The 25049-nt window shown below is 45.1% G+C and overlaps 1 protein-coding gene across 5 annotated transcripts in view; it reads right to left on the bottom strand.

The window, feature by feature from the left end:
- Positions 1-5409: 5409 nt before the first annotated feature.
- The window catches only part of RASGRP3 (RAS guanyl releasing protein 3), a 79731-nt gene continuing 60091 nt past the window's right edge, over positions 5410-25049 (bottom strand). The window contains exons 11-16 of one of the 5 annotated variants that reach the window (XM_075924983.1): positions 24206-24321; positions 20897-21044; positions 14980-15016; positions 10156-10281; positions 8500-8864; positions 5410-7987 (exon numbers count right to left, since the gene is read on the bottom strand). In XM_075924983.1, the coding sequence (XP_075781098.1) occupies positions 7979-7987; positions 8500-8864; positions 10156-10281; positions 14980-15016; positions 20897-21044; positions 24206-24321 (801 nt within the window). In that variant the 3' untranslated portion in view covers positions 5410-7978. Of the gene's footprint in view, positions 7988-8499; positions 8865-10155; positions 10282-10347; positions 10386-14979; positions 15017-20896; positions 21045-24205; positions 24322-25049 lie in introns of those variants that run through there. The other 4 variants (XM_006131317.4, XM_006131318.3, XM_075924984.1 and 1 more) reach the window with 4 other exon arrangements.

Here is a 25049-nt window from a genome sequence, read left to right as displayed (position 1 = left end):
ACTCTGGGAGCAGGAGGGTTCTTTTGTGGCAGCCTCATGCAGCTGTGCGCTCCGGCCTGGTACTCCATGTGCACAGGCTGCTGTGCGAGCCCCAGGCCCAGAAGGCAGAGCGAGGAATATGCAGCCCCTCACCTCCCCCCACGTGTATCTCGGGAAAGTAATGGAACTCACCTCATGGGGCCTCCCAGGCTTCATCCAAACCCTGAGAGAAATCTTGGGCGGCGGGGCACCAGCTCCAAGGAGAGGATGACCTCCTGGCTGGGAGGCATTGTGTCCTGGATGGCCTCCTCTTCTTCCTCCACCTCCTCGTCCTCTCACCCTCCTGGTGCACAGCCCCACCCTCCACAAGGCTGATGAGTGTCTCCAGGCTGGAGTCCGCGATGAGGTGGGGGAAGGTACCGACCCCTCTCCCCAGGATGTGGTGCAGCAACTCATAAAAGTGGCACGACTGGGGTGCTGCCCCTGAGCGGGAACTCTGCTTCCTTTGTGTAGGCCTGCCAGAGCTCTTCTATTTTCATGTGCACCTCTTCTTGGGTGCACATGTGGCTCTTCTGGCCCAGGCCTGCAGCCATGCGGCCATAGATGTCAGCATTCCTGCATCTGGTGCAGAGATCTTGGAGGTTCGCTGCCTCTCCCCAGACCTCAATGAGATACAGGACCTCTGCACCAGACTGGGAAGGGGCCCTCTTCCATGCCTGGGTAGGGACTTGGGGGATGACTGGTGGCTCGCTAGCAGCCCCGGTGGGAGCCATTGCTGCAGAGTGCAGAACCGAGTACTGCAACGTGGCACAGGGCTGTCAGGATCTTCCTTGTGCCATAAACTTTCCCCTGTGGCTGCACCTTTAAAGGCTGCAGAGGAAGGGAAACTATAGAGGCCTCAGGGGTATGAACAGAGTGGCTACCTGGGTAGTTGTGAGCAGCCCTGGAGGCCAGTTATTTCGAAATAACCACAGCTGTGCCATCCACATGCACCCTACTTCGAAATAGGTGATATTCTTTGTGAAATGAGGATTTCGTATTCTGGAATAAGACACCTGTTATTTCAAAATTATTTTGAAATAATGGGTGTGCAGTGTAGATGCTCACCTTGTTATTTTCAAATAACACTGCAGTATAGACGTGCCCCCAATAGAAGTGCCTGCCCCAGATCACAATCCCCATCTATCCTCGGTCACATCCCAAAGCCCCGCACTCCAGTCCCCTGCCATAACCTGCTTCATCCCAACTCCCTCCCAGACTCCTGTCTTCCTCCAGCATCCCAGTCCCTTACCCCCCCAAACTCTCTTCTGCACCCGACCTCCATCCCAGACCCCACATCTCCTCCATTAATATCCTGGAAGAGTGCAGCCCTCGACCACTTTCCAAAATCTTGGAGTGGTACCCCCCATCAAAAATTATTGCTCACCCCTGCTTTAGGCCCCTCTCTTGTGAAGACTTCTGCTCATAAGTAACTTTACACATAGAAGTGGCTCCCACTGAACTCCGTGGGCCTACTCCAGTAAGTAAAGTTAAGGATACGGATGAAATATTAGCAAGATTGAGAACTGTTTACTCAAATGACATGTAGTATCTGATACTCTGTCAGCATCTCCAGAAAAGGCAGGTTAGAGTTTGGGTCCTCATTGGTGAGAATAAGTAATGGCCAGTGATATTTTGTTTAGCGCAGGGGTGGCCAACTCACAAGTCTCATGCAGCTTCCCCCCCTCCCCCGACAGTGCGGCTCGCAAAGCCACCCCTGCAGCCCCCAAATGGCCCCCAGCTCCCCAGTGCTCCCTGGTGCTGCCCCCCACCCCCAAGATTAATGCTGTGCTGATGCTACTTCCAGGGACAACAGAGGTAGCGTGGGCTTCCTGCAGGGTGGAGGGAGTTCTGCAGCTGCACACCAGGTCCTGGAAGTATGCGGGCTGCTCTCCCCCCGCTCCTCCAACAGCCAGCGTGATTCCTAAAACGCCACTCCATCACTCGCTGCGGACTTCTTTCCCCTGCTGCCTTCCTGTGCATGGGGGAGGGAGTGGGGGTCCAGGACTGCGCCTGCTCCGGTGGCGCATGCTGCCCGAGTGTTTGGGGCTGGCGTGGTCTGGGACTCCCCCTTCCCCTGCACAGGAAGGCAGTGGGGGAATAAAGTCCCCAGAGCACCGGCTCCTGCAGCTCGGGCGGCGCACGCTGCTGTGGGGAGTGGAGGAGCAAGGTGTGCGCTATCCGAGCAGCTGGAGCCAGCTCACTGGGGACTTCATTCCCCATGCTGCCTTCCTGCGCGGGGGGTGAGGGGAAGGGAAGAGAGAGAGAGGGTGTCCTGGATCACGCCAGTTCCAACTGCTCGGGCAGCGCACGCCTTTCTTCTCCGGCCCCCACGGCCCGAGTAGTTGGAGCGGGTACAGTCCAGGACTCACCCTCCCTCCCATGCGGGAAGGTAGCAGGGGAATGAAGACCCCAAAGCGCTGGCTCCAGATGCTCGGTCAGTGTGTGCTGTGGTGGGGAGCGGAGGGGCAAGGCGCCTGCTGCCAGAGCATTTGTTACTGGCATAGTCTGGGACTCCTCCTTCCCCCATGCAGGAAGGCATCAGGCATGCGACGGACCAGCGTTTCAGGTACAGCACCACTGTTTGGGGGATGGGGAAGCAGCCCGCGCACTTCCTGGGCCTTGGTGTGCAGCTTCAGGATCCCCAGGTACCGGTCCCTGTCCCCTTCCCCTTCTCCCCATGCAGACCCCCACAAGTACCCTGCCCCAGCACCCACCGGCACCCTGCCCCAGCACCCTGTCCCCTTCCCCCACCAGCATAGTTGGGGCCACATTGGTGAGGCTTAGGGGGTTTTGGAGGGGTTATTTTTTAGCATCTCACTTGTGTGGCCCTGACTGACTTTTCTGTGGGTCAGTGACCCCTGACTCAAAACAGGTTCCTCACCCCTCTCAGAAATAAAGACAATGCTGAAACATTTTGTGTTTGACATATTTTATTTAAAAATGAAGCCTGGCCAACTGGGGCCAAGCCCCCATCTGGCTGCAGCATCATAACCCCCCTGCCCCCGACTCCAAACCTGAGCCTATCATGCACTGGAACCCCCTGTCCTGAGCCTCTCACATCCCCAAACTCCTGCACCCCCACATCCCCAGTCTTCTGCCACAACATTCCTGCACCATCTACACATCACAAATCTGTGTCCTGAGCCCATCATACTCCCAGCCTCCCTGCCCTGAGCCCCTCATACACGCCAGCCCAAACTCCTGCACCCTCACAGCCACAAGCCTGCGGCTTGCTCAGCACCCCAACCATCCACCTGACCCCAACCCTCTCCAGCCTGAAGCCCCTTCCCTGAGCCAGCATCCTCTTCCTCCTGCTTCCTCCTGCACAAAAATTCCCTCCCAGATCTTGTCTCTCTCATAGACTTTAAGGTCAGAAGGGGCCATTATGATCATCAAGTCTGACCCCCTGCATAATGCAGGCCACAGAATCTCACCCACCCGCTCCTAGAATAATCCTCTCACCTATATCTCAGATATTGAAGCCTTCAAATAGTTTGAAGACCCCAAGATGCAGAGAATCCTCCAGCTGTGATCTGTACCCCATGCTACAGAGGAAGGCAAAAAACTTCCAGGGCTTCTGCCAATCTACCCTGGAGGAAAATTCCTTCCCGACCTTTCCGAGTGCTTTTTTTGTGTTGGTGTACCGGCACCTTTTTTTTTTTTTTTCTCAACAACTCTCTCCCTCCGGTATGTGGCTCTTTGCACTCTATCCACTGCTATTTTGGCTGTTCTTCTCTAATGGGTTTAGCACAAAGAGTAGCTTACAGCATGGGTAACGGGCTGTTCTACTCTGGAAAGTGAGGCTGTGTCTAGACTGGCCAGTTTTTCCGGAAAATCAACCGCTTTTCCGGGAAAAACTTGCCAGCTGTCTACACTGGCCGCTTGAATTTCCGCAAAAGCACTGACTTCCTACTGTAAGAAATCAGTGCTTCTTGCAGAAATACTATTCTGCTCCCGTTCAGGCAAAAGTCCCTTTTGCGCAAAGCTTTTGCACAAAAGGGCCAGTGTAGACAGCTCAGATTTGTTTTCCACAAAAAAGCCCTGATTGCGAAAATGGTGATTGGGGCTTTTTTGCGGAAAAGCGCGTCTAGATTGGCACGGACGCTTTTCTGCAAAAAGTGCTTTTGCGGAAAAGCGTCCGTGCCAATCTAGACGCTCTGTTCCAAAAATGCTTTTAACGGAAAACTTTTCCGTTAAAAGCATTTCCGGAAAATCATGCCAGTCTAGACGCAGCCTGACTGTGTAAAAATGATACCTTTTTACTCAACAGGGGTATATCTACACTACAAAGTTAATTCGAACTAACGGATGTTAGTTCGAATTAACTTTGATAGGCGCTACATTAGCGCTCCGCTAGTCCGAACTTAATTCGAACTAGCGGAGCGCTTAGTTCGAACTAGGTAAACCTCATTGTACGAGGACTAAGCCTAGTTCGAACTTACTAGTTCGAATTAAGGGGTGTGTAGCCCCTTAATTCGAACTAGTGGGAGGCTAGCCCTCCCCAGCTTTCCCTGGTGGCCACTTTGGCCAACACCAGGGAAACTCGTATGCCCCCCTCCCGGCCCCGGACCCCTTAAAGGGGCACAGGCTGGCTACGATGCCCGTGCCAGGTGCAAGCCTGCCAGCACCCAGCCAGCAGACCCTGCACCTGGCACAGCTCAAGCCAGCCACCCGATGCCCCCCAGCCCTCCCCCTCTTCCCGGGACCAGGCTGGTGGCTCCCAGGAGCTTGCCTGGGACTGCAAGAGGCGGGCACCCGCCTGGTCTAGTGTGGACATCATGGACCTCGTCCACAACCTCCGCACTAGGCACAGGAAAGTGGCCGTCTAGGGCAGGAGAGCTGCCAGCCTGGCCACCCAGGAGCAGGTGTGCATGATAATCAAGTTGGTCCACTGAGACCCCCGACCCTGAGCCCTGAGCTTACAATGGCTGTACTGGGTCAGACCAAAGGTCCATCTAGCCCAGTAGCCTGTCTGCCGACAGTGGCCAACCCTAGGGACCCTGGAGGGGATGGACCGAAGACACTGACCAAGCCATTTGTCTCGTGCCATCCCTCTCCAGCCTTCCACAAACTTTGGGCAGGGACACCACTCCTACCCCCTGGCTAATACCACTCCATGGACCTAACCTCCATCACTTTATCTCACTTCTCTTTAAACTCTGTTCTAGTTCTAGCCTTCACAGCCTCCTGCAGCAAGGAGTTCCACAGGTTGACTCTTTGCTTTGTGAAGAACAACTTTCTGTTACTAGTTTGAAGCCTGCTACTCATTCCTTTCCTTTGGTGTCCTCTAGTCCTTCTATTATGGCAACTAATGAAAAACTTTTCTTGATGCACCCTCTCCACCCCACTCATGCTTTTATAGACCTCTAGCCTATCCCCCCTCCGTCTCCTCTTTTCTAAGCTGAGAAGTACCAGTCTCTTTAGCCTCTCTTCATACGGGACCTGTTCCAAACCTCTGATCATTTTAGTTGCCCTCCCCTCTCCCAGCCTCTCTCTTCCCCTCTCCCACCTCCTTTTCCCAGTCTCCCCCAGTTTTGTTCAATAAAGAGAGATTCTATTTTTGAGCACACATTTTCTTTATTTTGTACATGAGGAAGGGGGGCTAGGGAGGGGTAAGTGGAAGGAGGTGAGGGAGGAATGGGGCACAAGCCCCCGATGGGGAGGACTGGGCTGGCTCTGCAGGCTTCTCGGGGTGGAAGCTCTCCTGCAGCCCCCCAATTGCCCCCTCTCCCCAGATGGCAGCCTGCAGCAAGTGCAGCTGGTCTGATGGCCGAGTGCTGTGATGTGCCCAGTGTGGGTACTCCGGGCAATCCAAGCCAGGACTGCTTTGCAAGCGGGACACCCCTGAGAACTGTCTGTCCGGGGTGGGGGTCGGGTCCCTTTAAGCACAGCCCTCGGCTAGCCTGAGGCAGCAGCTCCACGCTCTAAGTCCTACTCTGATGCCCTGCCGGCACTGCTTCCAGCCATCCTTAACCCCAGTTCAGGGTCCACTCAATGTGGACATGCTAGTTCGAATTAGCAAAATGCTAATTCGAACTAGTTTTTTAGTCTGGATGCGTTAGTTCGAATTAGCTTAGTTCAAATTAACTAATTCGAACTAAGTTAGTTCGAATTAGCGTTGTAGTGTAGACGTACCCCAGTTCTTTTTCCTAGATGTATTAAGAGACCCATCTGCCTGCTTGAGTGCCCAAAATGTGTTTTCACTGTTTTACACACTTCTTAGCCCTGAAGAGCCAACACAGCTGAGTGACAGAGTGCGCTGGATTCTGTTTTGCTTATCCCTCAGCAGTAGCGTAGCATTGATCTCTAAATGCCAGCCACTCACCCCTGTGCAGCTCGTCTAATGGCACAGTTGGCATTGAAGGTTGCAGGACCTTCATTTTCTGATGTGCAAAATGAGAGTGAGCCCAACTTCCCTCTCCAAGCCCAGGCTGAGGTTTCAGGGCTGGTCCCTGGGAAAACACATTTACAGAATAATAAAAAATTAGGGTTGGAAGAGACTTCAGGAGGTCATTGAATCCAACCCCCTGTTCAAAGCAGAACCAACCCCACCTAAATCATCCCAGCCAGAGCTCTGTCAACCCTGGCCATAAAAACCATTAAGGATGGGGATTCCACTACCTCCTTTGGTAACCTATTCCAGTGCTCAGTGGCTAGATCTTACTCAGGGCATACTATATGATGCTCATCCAGGCAAGACGATTTGTTTGCTTTTACTTGGTCAATGCTATTTTGGTCCCAGAAAGACTGCCCTGACCCTGCTCAATTTGATCTGCCAGATCCATTGACATTTCCTCATAGCAAGAATCAGACCTGCTTCCATATGGCCTATCTGCTCTAGCTTGAATTGTGCAGAAGAAAATTAAGATGCCACTCTCCAGCACAACCAGAATATAAGATTAGCAGAACTCCCTCCATTCTGGACAATATAACTCTCCCGAAGAGAGTCAGTTCTGCAGGTTTGGTAACAAAGTCTAGGTTTTAAGACCCTGACAAATAATGATGGGGGAGATTGGCTATGAACAAGTCGACACAGAGACAATGAATTTCCTAAATTCAAGGTTCTTCATGAAATCTAGTGTTACATTTTATTTAGATATTTTCAGTTTTGATTAAAAGGACATTAAAAAGTAAAACTAAAATGTTTATTGCATATTAATTTTACCATAATCAGTGCTGGGGGAGAGGGCATCTCTCCATTTATTGTACAACCAGACATATGAATAATGATATTTGTCCTGAAATTCCTACAGTCCATTAACTGCATGTTGCATGTTTGAAAATCCATTCTCATATGGCCCTGTATGTGCCTGTGCGGCACATCAGTACACTTAAGTTTAATGAGAAGAATGTAAACATCTTAAAAGTTTGAATACCGGCGTGCCAAGTGCATCCTAGAGAATTAATTCTCATCTTTCCAAAGGCTCCTATGATATATATCAGTGAACATAAACTCAGGTCTTTCCAACAAAAATGTCATTATGAACATCTGAATATGGAGCTTTATCAAATTAGCTTGGAAACTCAGATGCCATCCTCATCTCCTTTGCTACAGACAGACACAATGAGCTGATGTGAGGTTTCCAAAGAGGAGACAATTTATCCTCATTGGTTTGTATGACTGTAGGATTGTCTGTAGAAACAGTTTCCACCTGTGGGCATATACCTATAGAAGTATCAAACGAGTAGACGTAACACAGTCACATAACACATTGTTGTGCTCTGTCTAAGCAATGTTCAACAGACGATTTAATCATATGAGAAAATAAATAGTGCATTTTGACTCTAACATCCTATTAAATAAGATAACAGGAAGGTTTGTCTGCTGGATTCATAAGGTTTAAACGTGAGCTACAGGAATAATCGTTTCCATAGCCAAAGGGTGGTCTACCGCATTCCACATCTTGCTGTGTTCTAATGGGCATCTTAATTGTCCTCCATCTTTCAGGGCAAGCGATCAGCTATCCTGTAACCAAAAAACAAGCACACTCTTACACCTCAGAGATCTACTGCCATTGTTGACCAACTGTGCTAGAATATAATCTTTTTTACTGCTCCTGGCAATAATTGGCCACATTCTGCTTTCATGTACACTAGAATCCAATGAGTTACTCTGTGTTTTGCTGGTACAACAGTGCAGAATATGATCTGATTACTCACAGATTATTTTATGTATTTAATATTTCAGAAGGAAAATAATCCACAAGTAGAACATCTGACTTCTAAGAGTCCACTTGGCCAAAGCACAAAAAACTCATCCCCAGTGTTAAAGTAAAAAAAAAAAATAAACACAACAAAGTCTGGGTTTATATAAATAGATGCTTATATATTTAGATAAGTTAGTGTTTAATGACTGAAATCTTATTATGTGCTACAAAAAAGTCAGCAAAAACAGTGTTTAAAAACACAGACAATAGTTTATGCATACCTTCAGTGGTAGTTGATTTTAAACAGACCTGTTCGGACTTTACTACTCACCTCAGGTTCTTGTCTTTCTTGGAGTGTTTCTATTCTGTTCTCATCCAGCAAATGTTCTGTGGTCTCTACCTCAATATCCACATGGGCCTGTATACTGGGCTTCTCATTCTCCCATTTTGCAAAGCCTTTGTTCTTTCCGGCTTTGCTGTGGAATTTGGATTTCATTTTGGGGAAAGTATGGGAACCTGAGTCACTCCAGCCAGGTTCATGCCACAATGGTTCTGTCTGCGTTGCTTGGCTGGTAGTAGCCCGCTGGAGACAGACTAAAATCTTTCGAGACGAGCCGGTCACTAGGGTGATCGCTCTGCCATCTAAATCCTGATGCCCAGTAGCAACACTGGGGAATTCAAATACTTCATCTTGTACTATAAGAGAGAGATTGAAATAATTTATTTTCAATATACAACTTCAAGATCACTAAATGCTTTCAAGAACTTTTCAGCAGGGATCTGCTAAGGCAAGTTTCAACTCTAATTTATTTAACATCCAGGGTTTGTTTCTTCCACTCTTATTTGGAGCAGGACTTTATTACCTTGGTTAACTTCACTGATTTTTCAGCAGGACTCTTTGGCTATGTCTATGCTACACTGCTCTTCTGGAAAAAGCTATGCAAATTGTGAACTGCAAGTTGCGTAGCTTTTTTCGAAGAGGCTTTTCCGACATTTGGCCTGTCTACACTGGGCCAAATGTCAGAAAAAAACCCTTTTTCAGAACATCCCTTCTTCCTCATAAAATGAGGTTTACAGGGATGCCAAAAACGCATATCTGTTCTTCAAGAGCAGATGTGTTTCCTAGATGCGGCAGAGTTTTTCCGGGGTAGCCCGGAAAAACTCTGTAATGTAGACATTGCCTTCTTGGTGTAAACTGCTATTCAGTGTGAGCAAGGGTGTCACAATGAAGCTATTATATAGTGCAGTGTGTTTGCATGGGGCTTTATAAAATTATTTTTTTAAAGCAAGCAAAATTAGGGAGAGAGAAGGGATCACTTTGTAGCAGTAAGCCATGAAGGAATCCTATCCGATTCAGGCAACATTTTTCTTGGGATGGAATGGCAGCTCTACCATGGTATGGAAACATACCTCTGGGCCCCAGATTAGCTTTGATATGAAGGAGGTGGTACAGACATGGATCCCATTTTTGCAGTGCCCATATTCCATTTTTGGACTGCTGCTGGCCTTACATGTGCAAATGGGGAGAGAGGCTACAAGGGGAAGTAAAGGATTGTATAAGGCTGGAGTAGTATCACTACATCCCCCAGCTATTGGCAGCACAGTTGTCCGGCTACCGAGAGAAGTGTATTTACTGTATTATTAGTTATGTGGTAGGGTAGTAAGAACTTGAATAGATATAGTTTTATGGAAGTCTAAAAAAATGCAATATAAACTGTGCCATTTCAAATGGAAATGGAGCTATTGCTCCAGCATTTGCTCCTTCAAAGGCCCCAGAAGCATTGTAGCTATGAGTCCTTCTGTGAGGACTGTAATTATGCCCTTGAAGAATACAATAGATCTTAATGTAGATGGGAACTACAGTAGGATGGGTGCCTAAATATGGTCCTATAATTCATCAGCACAGAGTCTGCTGTATATGCAGATGCGGTTTGGATCTTGGGCGCATTCAAAATGAGTGTAAATTAGTAATAAAGGCTGCTTTTACCTGGAGGAAGAGAAGGACTGTTAGGCAGAGAACCATGACTACTGCCCATGGAGGTTCCTCTTGCAAACTTCCTGCATGCCAGCACAAGCAGGTCTCTACACTGCTTATGGCAGTTGGCACCACAATCTGTTAAAAACAATTGCCAAATCACTGAGAGTTAGCTGCGGTGTCAGGTGATTCCTGTGGGCCATGCGCAAACATACACGCTCAAACATTCTGATCAAAAAGATCTGGAGAAGACAAAAAGCAAGGGAAATGCGTGGGTTGCCGAATGGGTGGTTGGCACAGATAAGTCAGCCAAGGTGTGCATGTTTCAAAATGGCACCAGAGAGGCACTGAGGCCAAATGTAGATCCAGTCACTGCTGGGTCAATAAACGGATCTGAGCAGGTCACCAGCTGCAAAGAATCTGCTTCCCTGGATCAATCTCCAGAAACATGGACAAGCTGGGTCTTTTGTTTGATGTGGCAAACATGGGGGGTGTTTCAATTTATGTTTAGGGCTTCTGAATTTTGGGTATAACCAATAAGCACTAATAAAATACCTCCAAATTAAAAAAAAATCTGCATTTATCTAATGAACACTAGAAAAACCATCAGATATGGCTACTTGCATCTCAGGATTTGTCTCCACATAGCAGTAATGCCAAGCTAAGACCGTGTTATATCTAAAATGCACTAATGTGCTACATATTTGTTGGTCCATGCAGACTTTGCTTGTGTGCAATAAACGTTCCATAGCAGATTTTAGTTTAATGCTGTTTCAAATAGAGATCTTCAGGGAGTAGCCGAGTTAGTCAGTACAGGATAAACTACAAAAACAACAAATGGTCTGTTAGCACTTTATAGACTAATAAAACATATAGATGGTATCATGAGCTTTCGTGGGCACGGCCCACTTCTTCAGACGACTAGAGTTTAGGATGTACAGAACCAAAATAAATAAGGGAGAAGGGGGAAAAAAGGAGGGGGAGCGGGAAACAAGGAGCAGAGGGTATGAAAATAACAAAGGGAAATACAAGTGGGCAGAACTGGTGATCTATAACACCTGAAGATTGGATAGTAAAAAAGAAGCAGATAAGGATCAAAGGACAGCAATGGATAGGAAGAGTATTAATGCGAGAATACACACAGACAAGTACCCAGACATGAACTACTTCAAGACAGACCTAAGAAGGGGAATAACAGAATTCCGCTTATCACCTACATCTACATGTTTTGCTAGTCTATAAAGTGCTACCAGACCATTTGTTGTTTTTTTAGTTTATGAAATAGGGATGTGAATGTTTAACTGGTTAACCAGTAAGCCCTGGTTAAGGTTAACCGGTGGGTGCTGGAGCAGCTTCCTGCCTGCCATGGAATGGGGGCTGCACAGGCTGGGCTAGAGCAGCCCTTCCTTGTGGGGTACCCTCGCCCCCTGGAGGCAGAGGCCTCTCCAGCCTGGTCAGTGGGCTGCTCCATCCCGGGGGAGGGCAGCGGGGCTGTCCCAGATGGGCTGGAGTGCCTCCCCACCTCCCCTTTAATCAATTAACCGGTTAAACAATATGTTAACCAATTAAATGGGATTTTATATCCCTAGTTTCAAACATCACTATGTTCATGTATGCCAGGAAACATTACAAAGAGATTACTCATTACGATATATACTACCGTAATGAGTAATGTATGTAATATATAATGAGTAGTCCTGTGGCACCTTAGAGACTAAAAAAAATGTATAGGGTCATGAATTTTCATGGGTAAAACCCACTTCATCAGATGAGTTGGAGTGGAAATAACAGAATCCAAGATATGTAGAACAGAAAAAGCAGTTACCTGTCAATTGTAGGACCTGTGTTGTAAAAGCTAATTAAGTAGGCTGGATGTTTCCTATTCATAGTTTTTTATGTGAATGTCAAAGACAGGGGAAATTGGCTTTGTAGTGTGTTAACCAGTTAATTTCTTTATTCAAGCCCAGGTTGAACAGTGTCAGATTTCTAAATGAATTCCAGTTCAGCAGTCTCTCTCTGCAATTGGGTGGTAAAATTCCTTTGCAGAAGAATGGCTAGTTTAACTCCATGATCGAGTGTCCAGATAGGTTAAAATGTTCCCCTACAGGTTTATGTGTGTTCCCATTCCTGATGTCTGATTTGTGTCTGTGACGGCGCGTTGGGGGTCCCCCGTCTCCTGCACCCCGAAATGGCACAAACAGACTGCACCAGCCGGTGGAATAGAGGGAGTTTATTGCCTCTCCAGGATACAGCACAGCACAGATGTAATCTGGTCACAGAGCTGGGCTAGGATGCCTCAGGCCCCCTTGAGATGGGGGAGACTGGGCCCCTAAACTCCAGTCCCTTTCCCTAGGCTGTCTCCTCCATGCTTCCAGCCAGCAACTCACTAACTCTCTTCCAGCCCTGCCCCCACTACGTCACAGTGTCCATTTATCCTTTGTCACAGAGACTGTCCTGTTAGGCCAAAATACATGGCAGAGGGGCATTGCTGGCACTTGATGGCATGTATCACATTAGAGGATGTGCAGCTGTATGCGCTCCTGATGTTTTGGCTTATATGGTTAGGTCCTGCGATGGTGTCGCTTGTATAGATACAGGGACAGAGTTGGCAATAGGGTTTGTTACAGGGGTAGGTTCCTGGGCGAGTGTATCTGAGGTGTGGTAAGCAATATATACAAAATTCCTGATTTTTGAACAGCTACATAACATGTAATCTAATCAGTGCACGGTGCCCTGTGCACTTTATCCTCCACCACCAGGCCTTGAAAATTCCTGATTTTTGTACAGCTACATAAAACTCAGACATTGCTATATGGAAGAGCGGATGCTCACAGGTGATTCTTGAAATTGTTGCCCTGCAAACCTTCTGGGATCTGAAAGTCAAGCTGAAGTCTCTGACAGTCATGCATCAGTACATGTCACCCGGGCTCTGCAAAGGAGTATATTCCAATTGCATGTTAGTAAACCAAACCCCAATAAACACAATCTGGCTCTTATGCAGCATTAGGTAGGGATGTTAAAATGTTTTTATTTGTATAAACATGACCTGCTGAAAAATTCAGCAGGAACACGTTTACACATGCGGGGAAGGGGATGGGTGGGAGAGAGGTGGGAGCCAGTGCTTGCAGGCAGCTGGCTTAAAAGGCGGCTCCTTGTGAGCAGCGGCTTCTGTTCCCGCCACCCCTACCCCCAGCATGTTGCTGCCTCTGTATTAGAGGCAATAGCATGAGAGGCGAGGTGCAGGTGGCTCCGCAGAAACCGGTCCTCTCCCCCTGCTGCTGCCTCTGTGGGAGGGGAGGGAGCAGTTAGCTCAACAGGAGCCAGCACCTGCAGGAAGCCAGCAGGCTCCTCACATGCACTGGCTCTCGCCTTTTCCTGCCCCCTCTGTCTCTGTATCAGAGGCAGCGGGGGCAGGAGGGGCTGCATGTAACCGAGATTAACAATGAACCCAGGCTCATCAGTTAACTACGTACTCGTATACACAGTCACATCCCTAGCAGTCACCGGTAACTCTCAAAGCGCCCTACAAAGGAGGCCAGAGTCATTATCCCCATTTTACATTTGGGGCAATGAATCACAGAGAGGGGAAGCGTCTTGCTCAAGGTCACCCAGGTGCTCAGTCCCACTCCAGTGCTCTTAATTACCAGACTACATCCCCTTAACTAGACCTCATTTGGGCCAGGGATGAGCCATGAACAGGAGAAAGTTCAGCTTGACTTCCAGTTCTCAAGTTGAATTTTCAGGGCAGGCATTGCAAGCCCTGCCTACTCTTCCTTTTCTTAATAAAGGTCTGTATTGCAAATGGCCCTCACGCTGTTGGGGGGGGGGGGGAGGACAGAAACCAATAGTGATGGAGTCCCTTGCATGACCAAACAGTGGCCTGGCACAGATGCTTCCAGGGGGCTCCTGGGAGGATGTCAACTGTGTCATGGATGCCTTTCCCAGGAGCAATGGAGCAACAGTGTGCAGGGAAGAAGGGAAAATAGACAGAGCCATGATCCACATGATCAAATACAGGTCAAGAAGAATGGGAGCATTCTGCACTTTGAAAATAATATACCATAAGTTACTTGTCCCTGGGAAGTCCAGGGAGGCTCTGAGTGTCTGCAAAGAAAAGGAGCCTGCATGCATCTAGTATCGTGAAGCATCAAAGTGAGCACTAGCAATCACGAGAATGGAAGAATCATGGAATCCACAATGCTATTTTCTATGTCTCTTACTGGCGCAGACCTGTACTTCATAAAAAATACAACAATTAAGGAACAAGTTTGCAGAAAAGATTCAAGTGGCAGGACCCAGAAGCATTGCAGGTGAGGTGTGTGGGTTTTTTAAATGCAATTTATATTGGAGTTGGAAGAAACCTGGAAATGACATCTCAATCTCTAAGGTATTTTAGGAACTAAAAACTTGATGATCTTTCCAGCAAGTAGCTCCTTCTTGCTATTGCCTTTGAGGCTGCGAGGCTTATCCGACAGGAAGAAGAAAGAGCATTGCCAGCACACATGGATCTCCTGAAGTTCTGGGCCAAACCAAAATGCTAAAATACTTCAGGATTTCTCTCTACTTTACCTGGAGTGAGAGAGTTTTCCCAATATAAATTCTAATCACTGGCTAGCACTAAGTTAGAAATCACACTGGATTTTCGGCTTGTAGTGTATTAACATGCAGCTGGTGACTGACAACAGTAAAATTTCACTGGTTACTGACAATTGTATTGCAAATGACTTAGCAAAATTTGGATGAACAGAATGTTTTTGCCAAAAATGAGTCTGATGTATTTGTGCCAAACATTAGAATACCTGTCTTGAAAACGACATCCATGCTTTATGTATTTACCTTTGCATTTGTATCCTTGTTTGATTATACCCCAGAGCTGCAATGAAAGACAAAAGAGCATCAAGGAATCAAAAAAGAAAGCGGGAAGGAAAGCAAGGTCATAAATGAAGGAAGTACCCATAGCTGCAAAAGCACAAACAGGATATAACTGCTCTCAACACCCTTCCTGTTAAACAGGACTCCTCCTCCAGTTGTGATAAGCCTAGACTGGCTTCAACCCTCACTTCTACTATCAGCAATTAAGCTTGCATAGGAGAGGAAACACAGAACATGCCTCCTTCCAGAAATGGGTGAAAAATTGCCATCTTGTCAATTAAACTAAACGAATCAGCATAAAGTATAACACTGCTTAATGCAATCTAGCTATGCAATGCTGCTATAGCCATTCTCCGGCTACTTGGATGACATATGATGTCCAGGTATGTCAGGATAAAATAATGCAGATGAAAAATTCAGCTCTCATTTACTATAGCAGCTTCTAACCCAGAAAAATTCAGCTCTCATTTACTATAGCAGCTTCTAACCCATAAATCATAAAAGACGGTTCTGGCCAGTGTTACCTCTAATTTTTCCCACACGTGTGGAATACACATTTTGTTATGTATCAGGGGTAGCCGTGTTAGTCTGAATCTGCAAAAGCGGTGAGGAGTCCTGTGACACCTTATAGACTAACTGAAGTGTAGGAGCATAAGCTTTCGTGGGCAAAGACCCACTTCATCAGATGCATGGGAAGTGGGTCTTTGCCCACGAAAGCTTATGCTCCTACACTTCAGTTAGTCTATAAGGTGCCACAGGACTCCTCGCCACATTTTGTTATGTGTATCAGTATGGAGGAGATATGTGATACATCACCTTCATATTGGTTCATGTAACAAAATTAATGTGACAAGGTGGGGCTGAGGGGTTTGGAGTCTGGGGAGGGCTCAGGGATAGAGGGGGACTGGTGGGGGGAGGGCTCCACCTGGGGGTGCAGGGTCTGGGGTGGGGTCACTGATCAGGGGATACAGCAGGGAGAAAAGACTCCCCACAGCTCTTTCCCTGCAACTGCACCTGGGTGGGACGAGGGAGAGGCACCTCTCTCTGCTGCAGCAGCACAGGGATCGTGGGAACGACGCCTCTCCCTTGGCTGCAGCAGGGTTTGGGCTAGGGGAGGGGCACCTCTTTCTGCTGCAGCCCTGAGCACCTGGAAACTTAGGTGCTGGCAACCTAATTTTTTTCCAAAAATGGCTGAAGACAAATGTCAAAACTTGCTTGAAAATAGACCGTGGGCCTCAACCCTGTAACCCTATCCCCCCAGAAGTCCTGCTGAAGTAAATGAGACAGCATGCACATGCGGAAGATGTAGCATTAGTCTCTTAACAAGCAACTTGTGCATTGCTAAATGTTAATAAAGTTAGCCTGAATGTAAGCATCCTAGATAAGATCACAGAGGGCTATTAGCCAGCATGGGCAGGGACTCAGCACCGTGCTCTGATGTATCCCTAGCCTCTGTCAGAATCTAGGATTGCAGGACACAGGATAGATCATTTGAGCAGAATGGATAATCATCACTCCCTCTGAAGCATCTGGCATTGATATCTGACACTGTCAGCAAACAGGATTGTGGGCTAGAAGGACCATTGGGCTGATCCACTCTGGCTGCTTTTATGTTCTTAACACAGGTATGGTCATACAGAAGTGGATAGTAAAAAATTCCAGTAAGCTCTTATGTGTACCCCACATCCAATAGGTGACAGGAATTTACAAGGAGGGTTGCTCCGAGGGGTAGACAACCAGAAGCAACAATCTCAGCTTGAGAAGAGGCGAACCCATCATCAAGACAACACTGACCCCTTAGCCAAAAGCCTAGATGGTGCCGCTGCCTCTTCTTCAGAGATGATTGAGGGGGTGAGGGAGACAGAGAGATGTGGGAGCAAGGCAATGCCATTGTAAATCAGTATAAAGAACCTGGAGTACCATTCTGACAAACTGGACCGAAAACACCAAGTTTGGAGGGCAGAAATACGTTTTTAAACAGTAGAGGGAGGGAGTGGGGACATAGAGCCAAACTGGATACGTGGAGAGAAGTTGTGTGTGTGTGTGTGCATGTAAGTGCATGTGAAAAATTTAAGGACAGGGTTATGAAAAAACTTTGGGGATTAAGGAAACAAAAAAAATGGAAAAGCAGGAGTGTGGAAAAGGCAGAGGAAAGCACGAAAAGGAAAACCAAGTGAGGGGATGCAGGCAAAATAGAAGGATTTGGAAAGGAAAATGGGGTGAATGGGATAGAGCAACCAACCTAGAAGGAAGGTGATAAAAGAACAATAAAGGGGACAGCAGAAAAAATAAAGGCAGGTGGTGAATTTAATCCATAATTTATGCCCACTTCTTTATTGCTAACATTCTCCTTTCTTTTGTTTTCTTTTAATACTTACTTGGCCATGTCAATCAAGTTTACATTTAGTGTGTGAAGAGAGAGGTACCCATTTGTATTAGCTTGGAAAGTGACAACAGACCTGACACTATTTTACATGACTTGGCAAGCCCTTTTGGCTGGTACCTCTTTATGATTCTTCAAATACCAAGAAATCATTTTTGATAATTATTTGCTTCCATTAATATTTGGGCTAGAACCACTAAATATCATTTTAACGTTAAGTTATCCTATCCATTCAACACAGTACATTCTTTAGTCTCTAATTTGACATCGTTATCATGGATACACAATGGAGGTCAAGTTACAGATTCTGTCTTAGTAAGTTTGAACATGTCTAACACAGATTTTCTGGGAGCTAACTTGAGGTAGCTCTGAGTCAAATAGAAACGTTTGCATGGTCCCCATTGCATTAACACAACATTGGATACAACTTTGACCATAGCCACATCTGTTCCGCATTGTCAAATGCCAAGAGATTTTAGCTTGACATTTAATGTTCATATGTGTTTAATAATAGATATTTTATTGGCTAGCACTGACCTTTAATTGTCATTTCAATTCAGCCTTGCACACTGTCAGTGCACATCATTTTGACTTTGAATCACCACATCAGTTCAGAGCTATGCATTACCCCTGAATGAATGGAACTGAAATGCAGAAATAATGCATGAAGAGCTTTTAAGTTCAATTTTCTTTGCTCTTATTACCGTGTCTGGGAGAGCTTCATGTCTAGCACAATGTCATTGGATTCAGTGAATTTGCATCATGGATATCTTTGACCTTTTTCTTTATCCAGAGTACCACCTTTGTACATTGTTATTTTTAGGCTGGATTTAACAGAAATCAGAATAATACAGCTTTACTGTATTATTCCAGAACATGACAAATAATACCAATATTTTAGTCCTTTGGAGAAGGATGGGCTTATGGTTAGGACATTGGAGATCTAGGTTTAATTTCTGCTTTGCCACAGACACCCTCTGTGACTGCTATTGAAATCTCAGGATGAGGCCTCAAAAAATGACCTCCAAAATTATAACAATGGAAAAGGCAAGAAATCAGATCAGAGAACATTGGGATCATCTCAAAGGGTACATCTAGACTACAAGCGTCTTTTGAAAGAGATTGTCTAGACTGCCACAAGCCTTTCGAAAAAGCAATCTGCTTTTTCGAAAGAGAGCATGCAAGCAATCTGGATGCTCTCTTTTGAAAAAGCTCTGTTTGTGTTCAAGAACACCTTTTTCTGAAAGAGCTCTTTTGAAAAAAAGGCATTCTTCCTCGTAAAATGAGGTTTACCGCTGTTGAAAAAACCACCGCATTCTTTCAATTTAATTTCGAAAGAACGTGACGGCAGTCTAGACATAGGTGATGTTTTTTCGAAGAAAGGTCACTTTTTTCGAAAAACAAAACAAAACAAAAACCTGTAGTCTAGACATATCCTTAGTTATAAAGTTTTCTTCCAATTTGCTTTGTGGAATGTCCTATTCTCTTGCTGCAGGAGATTAATTAATGGATCTTAAAATTCATAGAGTTTAAGGCCAGGAGGGACCATTAATTTATCTAGTCAGACCTTCTGTATATAACAGGCCATGGAAATTCCTCCACTGAACTCAGTCACTTTTGACTAAAGCGTATTGACCACAGTAGAAGAGTGCATTATATGCACACTTTTCCGCAGGTTTCAGATCTTTAAAAATCTTTAAGATAAATGTATTGCCTCTTTTCTACCATGAGTTTTTTAAATTAAAACAAAGCTGTAAGCCCTCCATGGTTGACTTGTCAGTATATCGAAATTCATTAACAATCATCTGCACAAAGAAATAAAATAAAATAAATGTTGAACAGGCAATATATCTCTTAATATTTAAATACTCTCATTCATAGGTATCTAACATATAGTCCATGGGCCAGATCCATCTTTATTGATACATTTGTGACTCACAGATTTTTGCAACATTTAATCTTCCATGTAAAATGTACTAAGTTTTTAGCACTTGTGTTTGTAAAGAAAACCTTCCATATGTGAATCAAGTATAACCAAAGCCGTAATGTCTCCCTGCACATGTAGAAAGCCTGAAAAGGACAGACCTCCCAGGGCTGCAGAGAGACTTGCCAAGCCAGTGGGCACTTGGGAGAGGGCCTGACTTTGTGCCCCTGGAAGGGGCGGAGACTTGGGTCCCTTTAAATTGCTGGGCCACAGGGCAGCTGCTCCCATTTCCCTGCACCCCATTAGCAACTTTGTGCCCTCTTCTATCCCCATGAGGACACGTCCGAGTCAATGTTAACTATTCCACTGCTGATCATTTTAGCAACTAGACTTGGGAATGGGTGTGAGTGAAGCCCATAGGGAGGTTGGAATTACTGCAGGCAGGGAAACACAAAGGGAAGAACAGAGAAGACTCAGAGAAAAAGGAAGATGCAGAAAGAAGAGAAACAAAAGACAGATATTATGCTGGTCCTAAAAGAGACTGGGTTTTTGCCACTGAGTGATATGGGAAGCAATTATGCATTGAAAAAAATAATGCTGCCTCAATGGAGGTTCAGATGAGAAGATGGCAATTCAGCATAATATTTCAGGTGGTACTTTCCATTCATTTAAAAGCATTTACATCAGACCAATTCAGTCTTTTATTATGACTTGTTAGAAGCATAATCGGTGAAAGGTTTATTACTGATTTTTCAAAAATATTTGGTTTGCTGACTACTCAGGATAGGCTTCAATAAAGCATTAATTTGTTTAAATGATGGGACTCTATAATTAATGGATGGAATTTTATATATTGGAGAAATCAAACATTTTTCATATTTTTCTACATGTTGCTAAAAGTGCCACAATTTATTGGAAATTTTAAAAAACATTTTTAATGCTGGTACCAAGAACAATTTATTAATAATGTGTTGCCTTCTTCATCCACATCCTCTGCTCCACACATCCACTTTCTCTGGGATTGGCAACTCCAAAAGGGAGACTGAATTAACAAAAGATGCAAATTTAAAGTGCATTAAAAGTTTGAATTTAAAGTGCATTTAAGCCCTTGTGTGTATGCTCATTCAGAAGTAAAGAGGCCTTAATTCACTTTAACTTTAACTAAGACCATCTTTACTTCTGAATGAGAGTGTCCACACGGGTTTAATGCACTTGAAGTAATGCACTTACACCTTTTTAGTTAATGTGGTTTAGCTTTCCATCTAGATAAGCTCTCTGCAGAGATTCTCTCCCACTTTCTTCTAGGAATCTCCAGTCCTCTTTTCCCAGGCCATAGCCTCTCTTTTCCAAAGAGAAAGTCTTGAAATTTAAACATTTAAAAGCCAGAGCAAGAAAATTTGGACAGCACAAAGTAAACATTTTCAGTTCCTCATTGTAATACTAGGGCAGGCCAAAGACACTATTCTTAATACTGGTATCTGGGGCCCATTTCCTCTTGGGGGGTGTTAGTTCATCATCTCCTGAGGCTGACTAAGTCTATATGTGAAGCATGAAAGTATGAAAAACATACTTACAAATCCTGCACAGTGCTCACAGAAAGTTGGTTTAAGATAGGTCATCTCATGAAAGTTATGAATAAAGCCTGGTCCCATTTTGCACTGTAACTGTGATTTAGCCCTCAGAAAGTAGGCCATCATTTCTTCTTTGCTGATAAGACCATCCCTGTAAAAAGAATGTCATGGTAATGTCACCACGCAGAAATGTTTGGATTCAACTGTTTAAAAACATGTACAATGCTCATGTACAGAACACCTTTCTGTATATTTTAGAAATGTGCATCCATTTGTCCATCCGCCTGTGAGTCCGTTTGCTCAAGAAGTCCTCCTAAATCAGTGTTTCTCAAAACGGATCCACTCTGAGAAACCTGCTAACTGACCGCTCCCATTTGTTTATTTACCAGCTTTGCAGCCTCAGAGCCTCATGGCTCCCATTGGCTCTGGTTCACCATTTTCAGTCAAGGGAGCTGTGGGAGTGGGTTGGACTGGGCTGCTGCTTTCCGCGGCTCCCCTTGGCTGCAAACGATGAACCGGAGCCAATGGGAGCCACAAAGGTCTGTGGCTGCAAAGCCGGTAAATAAACAAATGGGAGCGGTCAGTTAGCAGGTTTCTCAGAGTGGATCTGCAGACCACTTTCAGAAACACTGTCCTAAATGGTAAGAGCTAGGACCACCACTTTTGGCATGTAGCTTCTTATCATAACTTAACGCAAGGTTAGGTATCGGTTGTGCCAGGATAACTGGATGTGTGTGAAACTCAGTTGTTTCATATAAAATGGAAAGGGAGGGGTCTGGTAGGAGGGAGTTATATTGCAGAATGACCACAGGGGGGCAGCAAAGGGACAAAGATGGTGACCAGTATAGCTATAACCCCATTGGGCCAGCAGGGGGCAGTGATGGAGAAAGGGACAGCTATCTACTATATATTTCAAGACATTTTGGTCTTGTCTACACTGGGAGTTTAAATCAAACTTAGCTGCATGAGGTCTATTTTCTAAACAATGAGTCCACACTACTGAGCCCGTTCTGTCAACTTTATGGGCTATTAAAGTCAATTTCTGTAGTCCTGTTTTCATGAGGAGTAACCACAAAATTCGACCTTGCATGGTTGACTTTGCAGTAGTGCAGATGCAGCATTTTGAAAATTGATATTCTTGACCTCCAGGAAGGGCTTATCTAGACTAGAGTGTCGAAAGAGGAAATTTGCATATCTTCTTCCAATCTCAAGTAGTTTAGATGCGACTTTTTCGGCGAACCTCACCCTTTGTCGAAAAGCCGCATAAACCTCATTTTTTGAGGAAGAGCGGCTTTTCGACAAAAGGGGGGAAAAAGCTGAAAAAGCCACGTCGAAACTACTTTCACTTTCGAAAGCTCCGCTTCTAAAAGTGAGATCGGAAGAAGATATGCAAATTCCCGTGAAATTTGCATATCCTCTTTCGACACTCTAGTGTAGTCTAGATAAGCCTGAAGTGTCCTACAGCACCCTGCAGTGACTACTCTAGCAAGGATCTTCAGCTCTGCTGCTCTCCAAGTGAATAGGAAAAGCCCCCGGAAAATCTAAATTTCATTTCCTGTGTGACCAGCATGGTGAGCAGGCCTCAGAGAGCTGACAGCACACCTAAGCAGCACACCTTCCCATGAGTTCCCAGGGTCTCTGAGGAGCACCAGCATGGAGGATGCAGGAGATCCTGGACCTCATTGCAATGTGGGAAGAGGAATCTGTTCTTACAGAACTATGAACCAGCAAAAGAAATGCAGATATCTATGCCAAGGTCAGAAAGATCACAGAGAAGGAAGGCTACGACAGGGACACCCAGAAGTGCCAAGTGAAAACAAAAGTGCTGAGACAGTTGTACAAAAGACAAAAGAGGTAAACGGATGGTCTGGAGCATCGCTGCAAATATGCTGCTTCTATGAGCAGGTGCATGTGATCCTTAGTAGGAACCTGATCGGCTTCCCTCGCCGGTCTGTGGATTCTTCCCAAAACACGCAGGCAGCCTCGGACAGCAGTGTGGAGGGCAGGAAGGAAGAGAATGGTCAGCGGGTGAGCAGGGCAACTGAGATCACTGGGAGCCAAGAACTTTTTGTAACGTTGGAGACAATCCCCTCCTCCGAGGACGCCGCACAGTCAGACACTGATCCCGGAGAGGGAACTTCTGGGGAGTTCACATTTTTTATCTTGCTACAAGTGGGTTAAGGCAATTGGGTGTGATCTGTGGTGGACACAATGCAGGGTCCACAGAACAGCATGCTAATATGTCTGGGTACATAGCGGGAATCCTCCCTGCACATCTCCATTAAGCTATCAGAACCTGTCTCCTTTTGACGTGCCTGGCTACAAATTGGGTGTTGAACAGCTGAGTTAAGCATCTTGTTTGTTGTTACATGTGTTTGTTATAAGGTGTGACATCTCAGAACTGTTGTAGTTTCAGTTAGGTAAAATGGACTGGCAAAATGCTGGTTAGTGATGGTGATGTCACACACCAGATAACCATCGGAGACGCTCTCAAGACTGAGAGAATTAGCAATTTGGGAATACTTCTGCAAGATTCACCTTAAAGCTTAGCCCTACATCACTGACTATAATAGAGGCAGGAGAGAAAGCTATCCCTGAGAGGCAATACATTTACTTTGAGCTCTTTAATAAGGAGCAACATTATCTCTTTAGAGCATCTGGGTAGAGACATAGTTTCTCTGCCAACTCATTTATGTATTACTAGATCCAGCAGTGTCACAACTCACATGCTGAAGTGCTTTATAGAGGATTAAAACCACACCTCCCCAAGATGTTAATCTTTTCTGAGGACTAATTAAACAGGAAAGACTTTACACCACATCACTGATACTTTTAATATCATTTTCTATTCTTCTTTTACACATTCTAAATGGTTTAATTAGCTAATCAATGTTACCTGTTTGTGTAATTGGCCAAAAGAAGTTTAGATAATTATAATAAACATTCCCAATTGGGTAAAAATTGTGCACATTCTATATTATTTGTTTCCCTCATCTGCTCTACCCCTTTGTTTTATCCACCTTCCTGATATATCTCATCTTTTTGATTGTAAGATCTTTGGGGCAGGGATTGTCTAACAAATGTGAGCACAATTGGTCCCTGAACTGGAGGTTGCTAGGAGCTCCTGTAATAGAAATGCTAGATAATAATAAATATAATGATAATAGGTAAAAGATTTAATCATCATTGCCCTTCAAGTTACTGGGTGAAAAGCCAGATATATAAGAAGTTTGGAGGTCTGGGAGGCCTGGTGTGTTCTTTAACTTAAAAAACCAGTAAAACAAAAACACTGAAGAAAAATAAAAAACTTACTGATCCTTGTCCAATACGCAAAAGGAGTCCAGGAAAGGAAAGTTGGCAGCTATACTTTCAAAGTCTTCTTGAGAGATATAGTCATCATGGTCATGATCATAGTTCCTAAAAACAGACTGAAAGATGAAGGACGTGATTGTCTGATCACTGACAACAAAATGGCAAAATAAAATCCAATCAAGGAACATTTATGACTCCAAACCAGCTCTTCATTTTTGCAGTTACATGAGTTAAATATCCAACTCTATTAACCAGACCCTGCTGAAATGGTTAATTTCATTAAATGCCTGGTCCTTTTTTTTTCAGTATTACAGATTTTTTTTATTTTGTTTGATAAAAGATCCTAAGCTTTTCCCCTCCTCTCCAATATACTACTTTATAAATCTGCTTTGTTTATAAATATCTTGACATCCAGACCCCTGCACTGTAAGATACACACTCAATCTGTGACATAATATCTACTGTAAACACAGATAGTGGCCCAAATTCACAAGATTGCATAAGGCAGAGTAAGCAAGACTCTCCTCCTCCCCACATTAATTTAATTTCGTTGTAGCTATTTACATTTCTACTGTACAGATGTGTACAGAACACTTCGTTACATGGAAAAAAGGTGTGTGTCAAAATCAAAATAGTTTGTCAAACCACCTGATTTTTTTGATGACGTTACAGATGTGGTTTATATTAGTAACTATGTAGATTTATATATATTTAGATTTTTATGCTTTAATACAGCTGAATGCAAGGCCACTCTTCTCTTCTCCCCTCCCTGTGGTGGTGGGGGCCTCCCCATGGCAGAGGGATGGGGAGGCTCCTGTGGGGGGGCGGAACCTTCGCAGAAGGG

This window comes from Pelodiscus sinensis, chromosome 3, assembly GCF_049634645.1.
Source record: "Pelodiscus sinensis isolate JC-2024 chromosome 3, ASM4963464v1, whole genome shotgun sequence".
NCBI lineage: Eukaryota > Metazoa > Chordata > Testudines > Trionychidae > Pelodiscus > Pelodiscus sinensis.
This window is presented reverse-complemented; position numbering and strand designations above follow the sequence as displayed.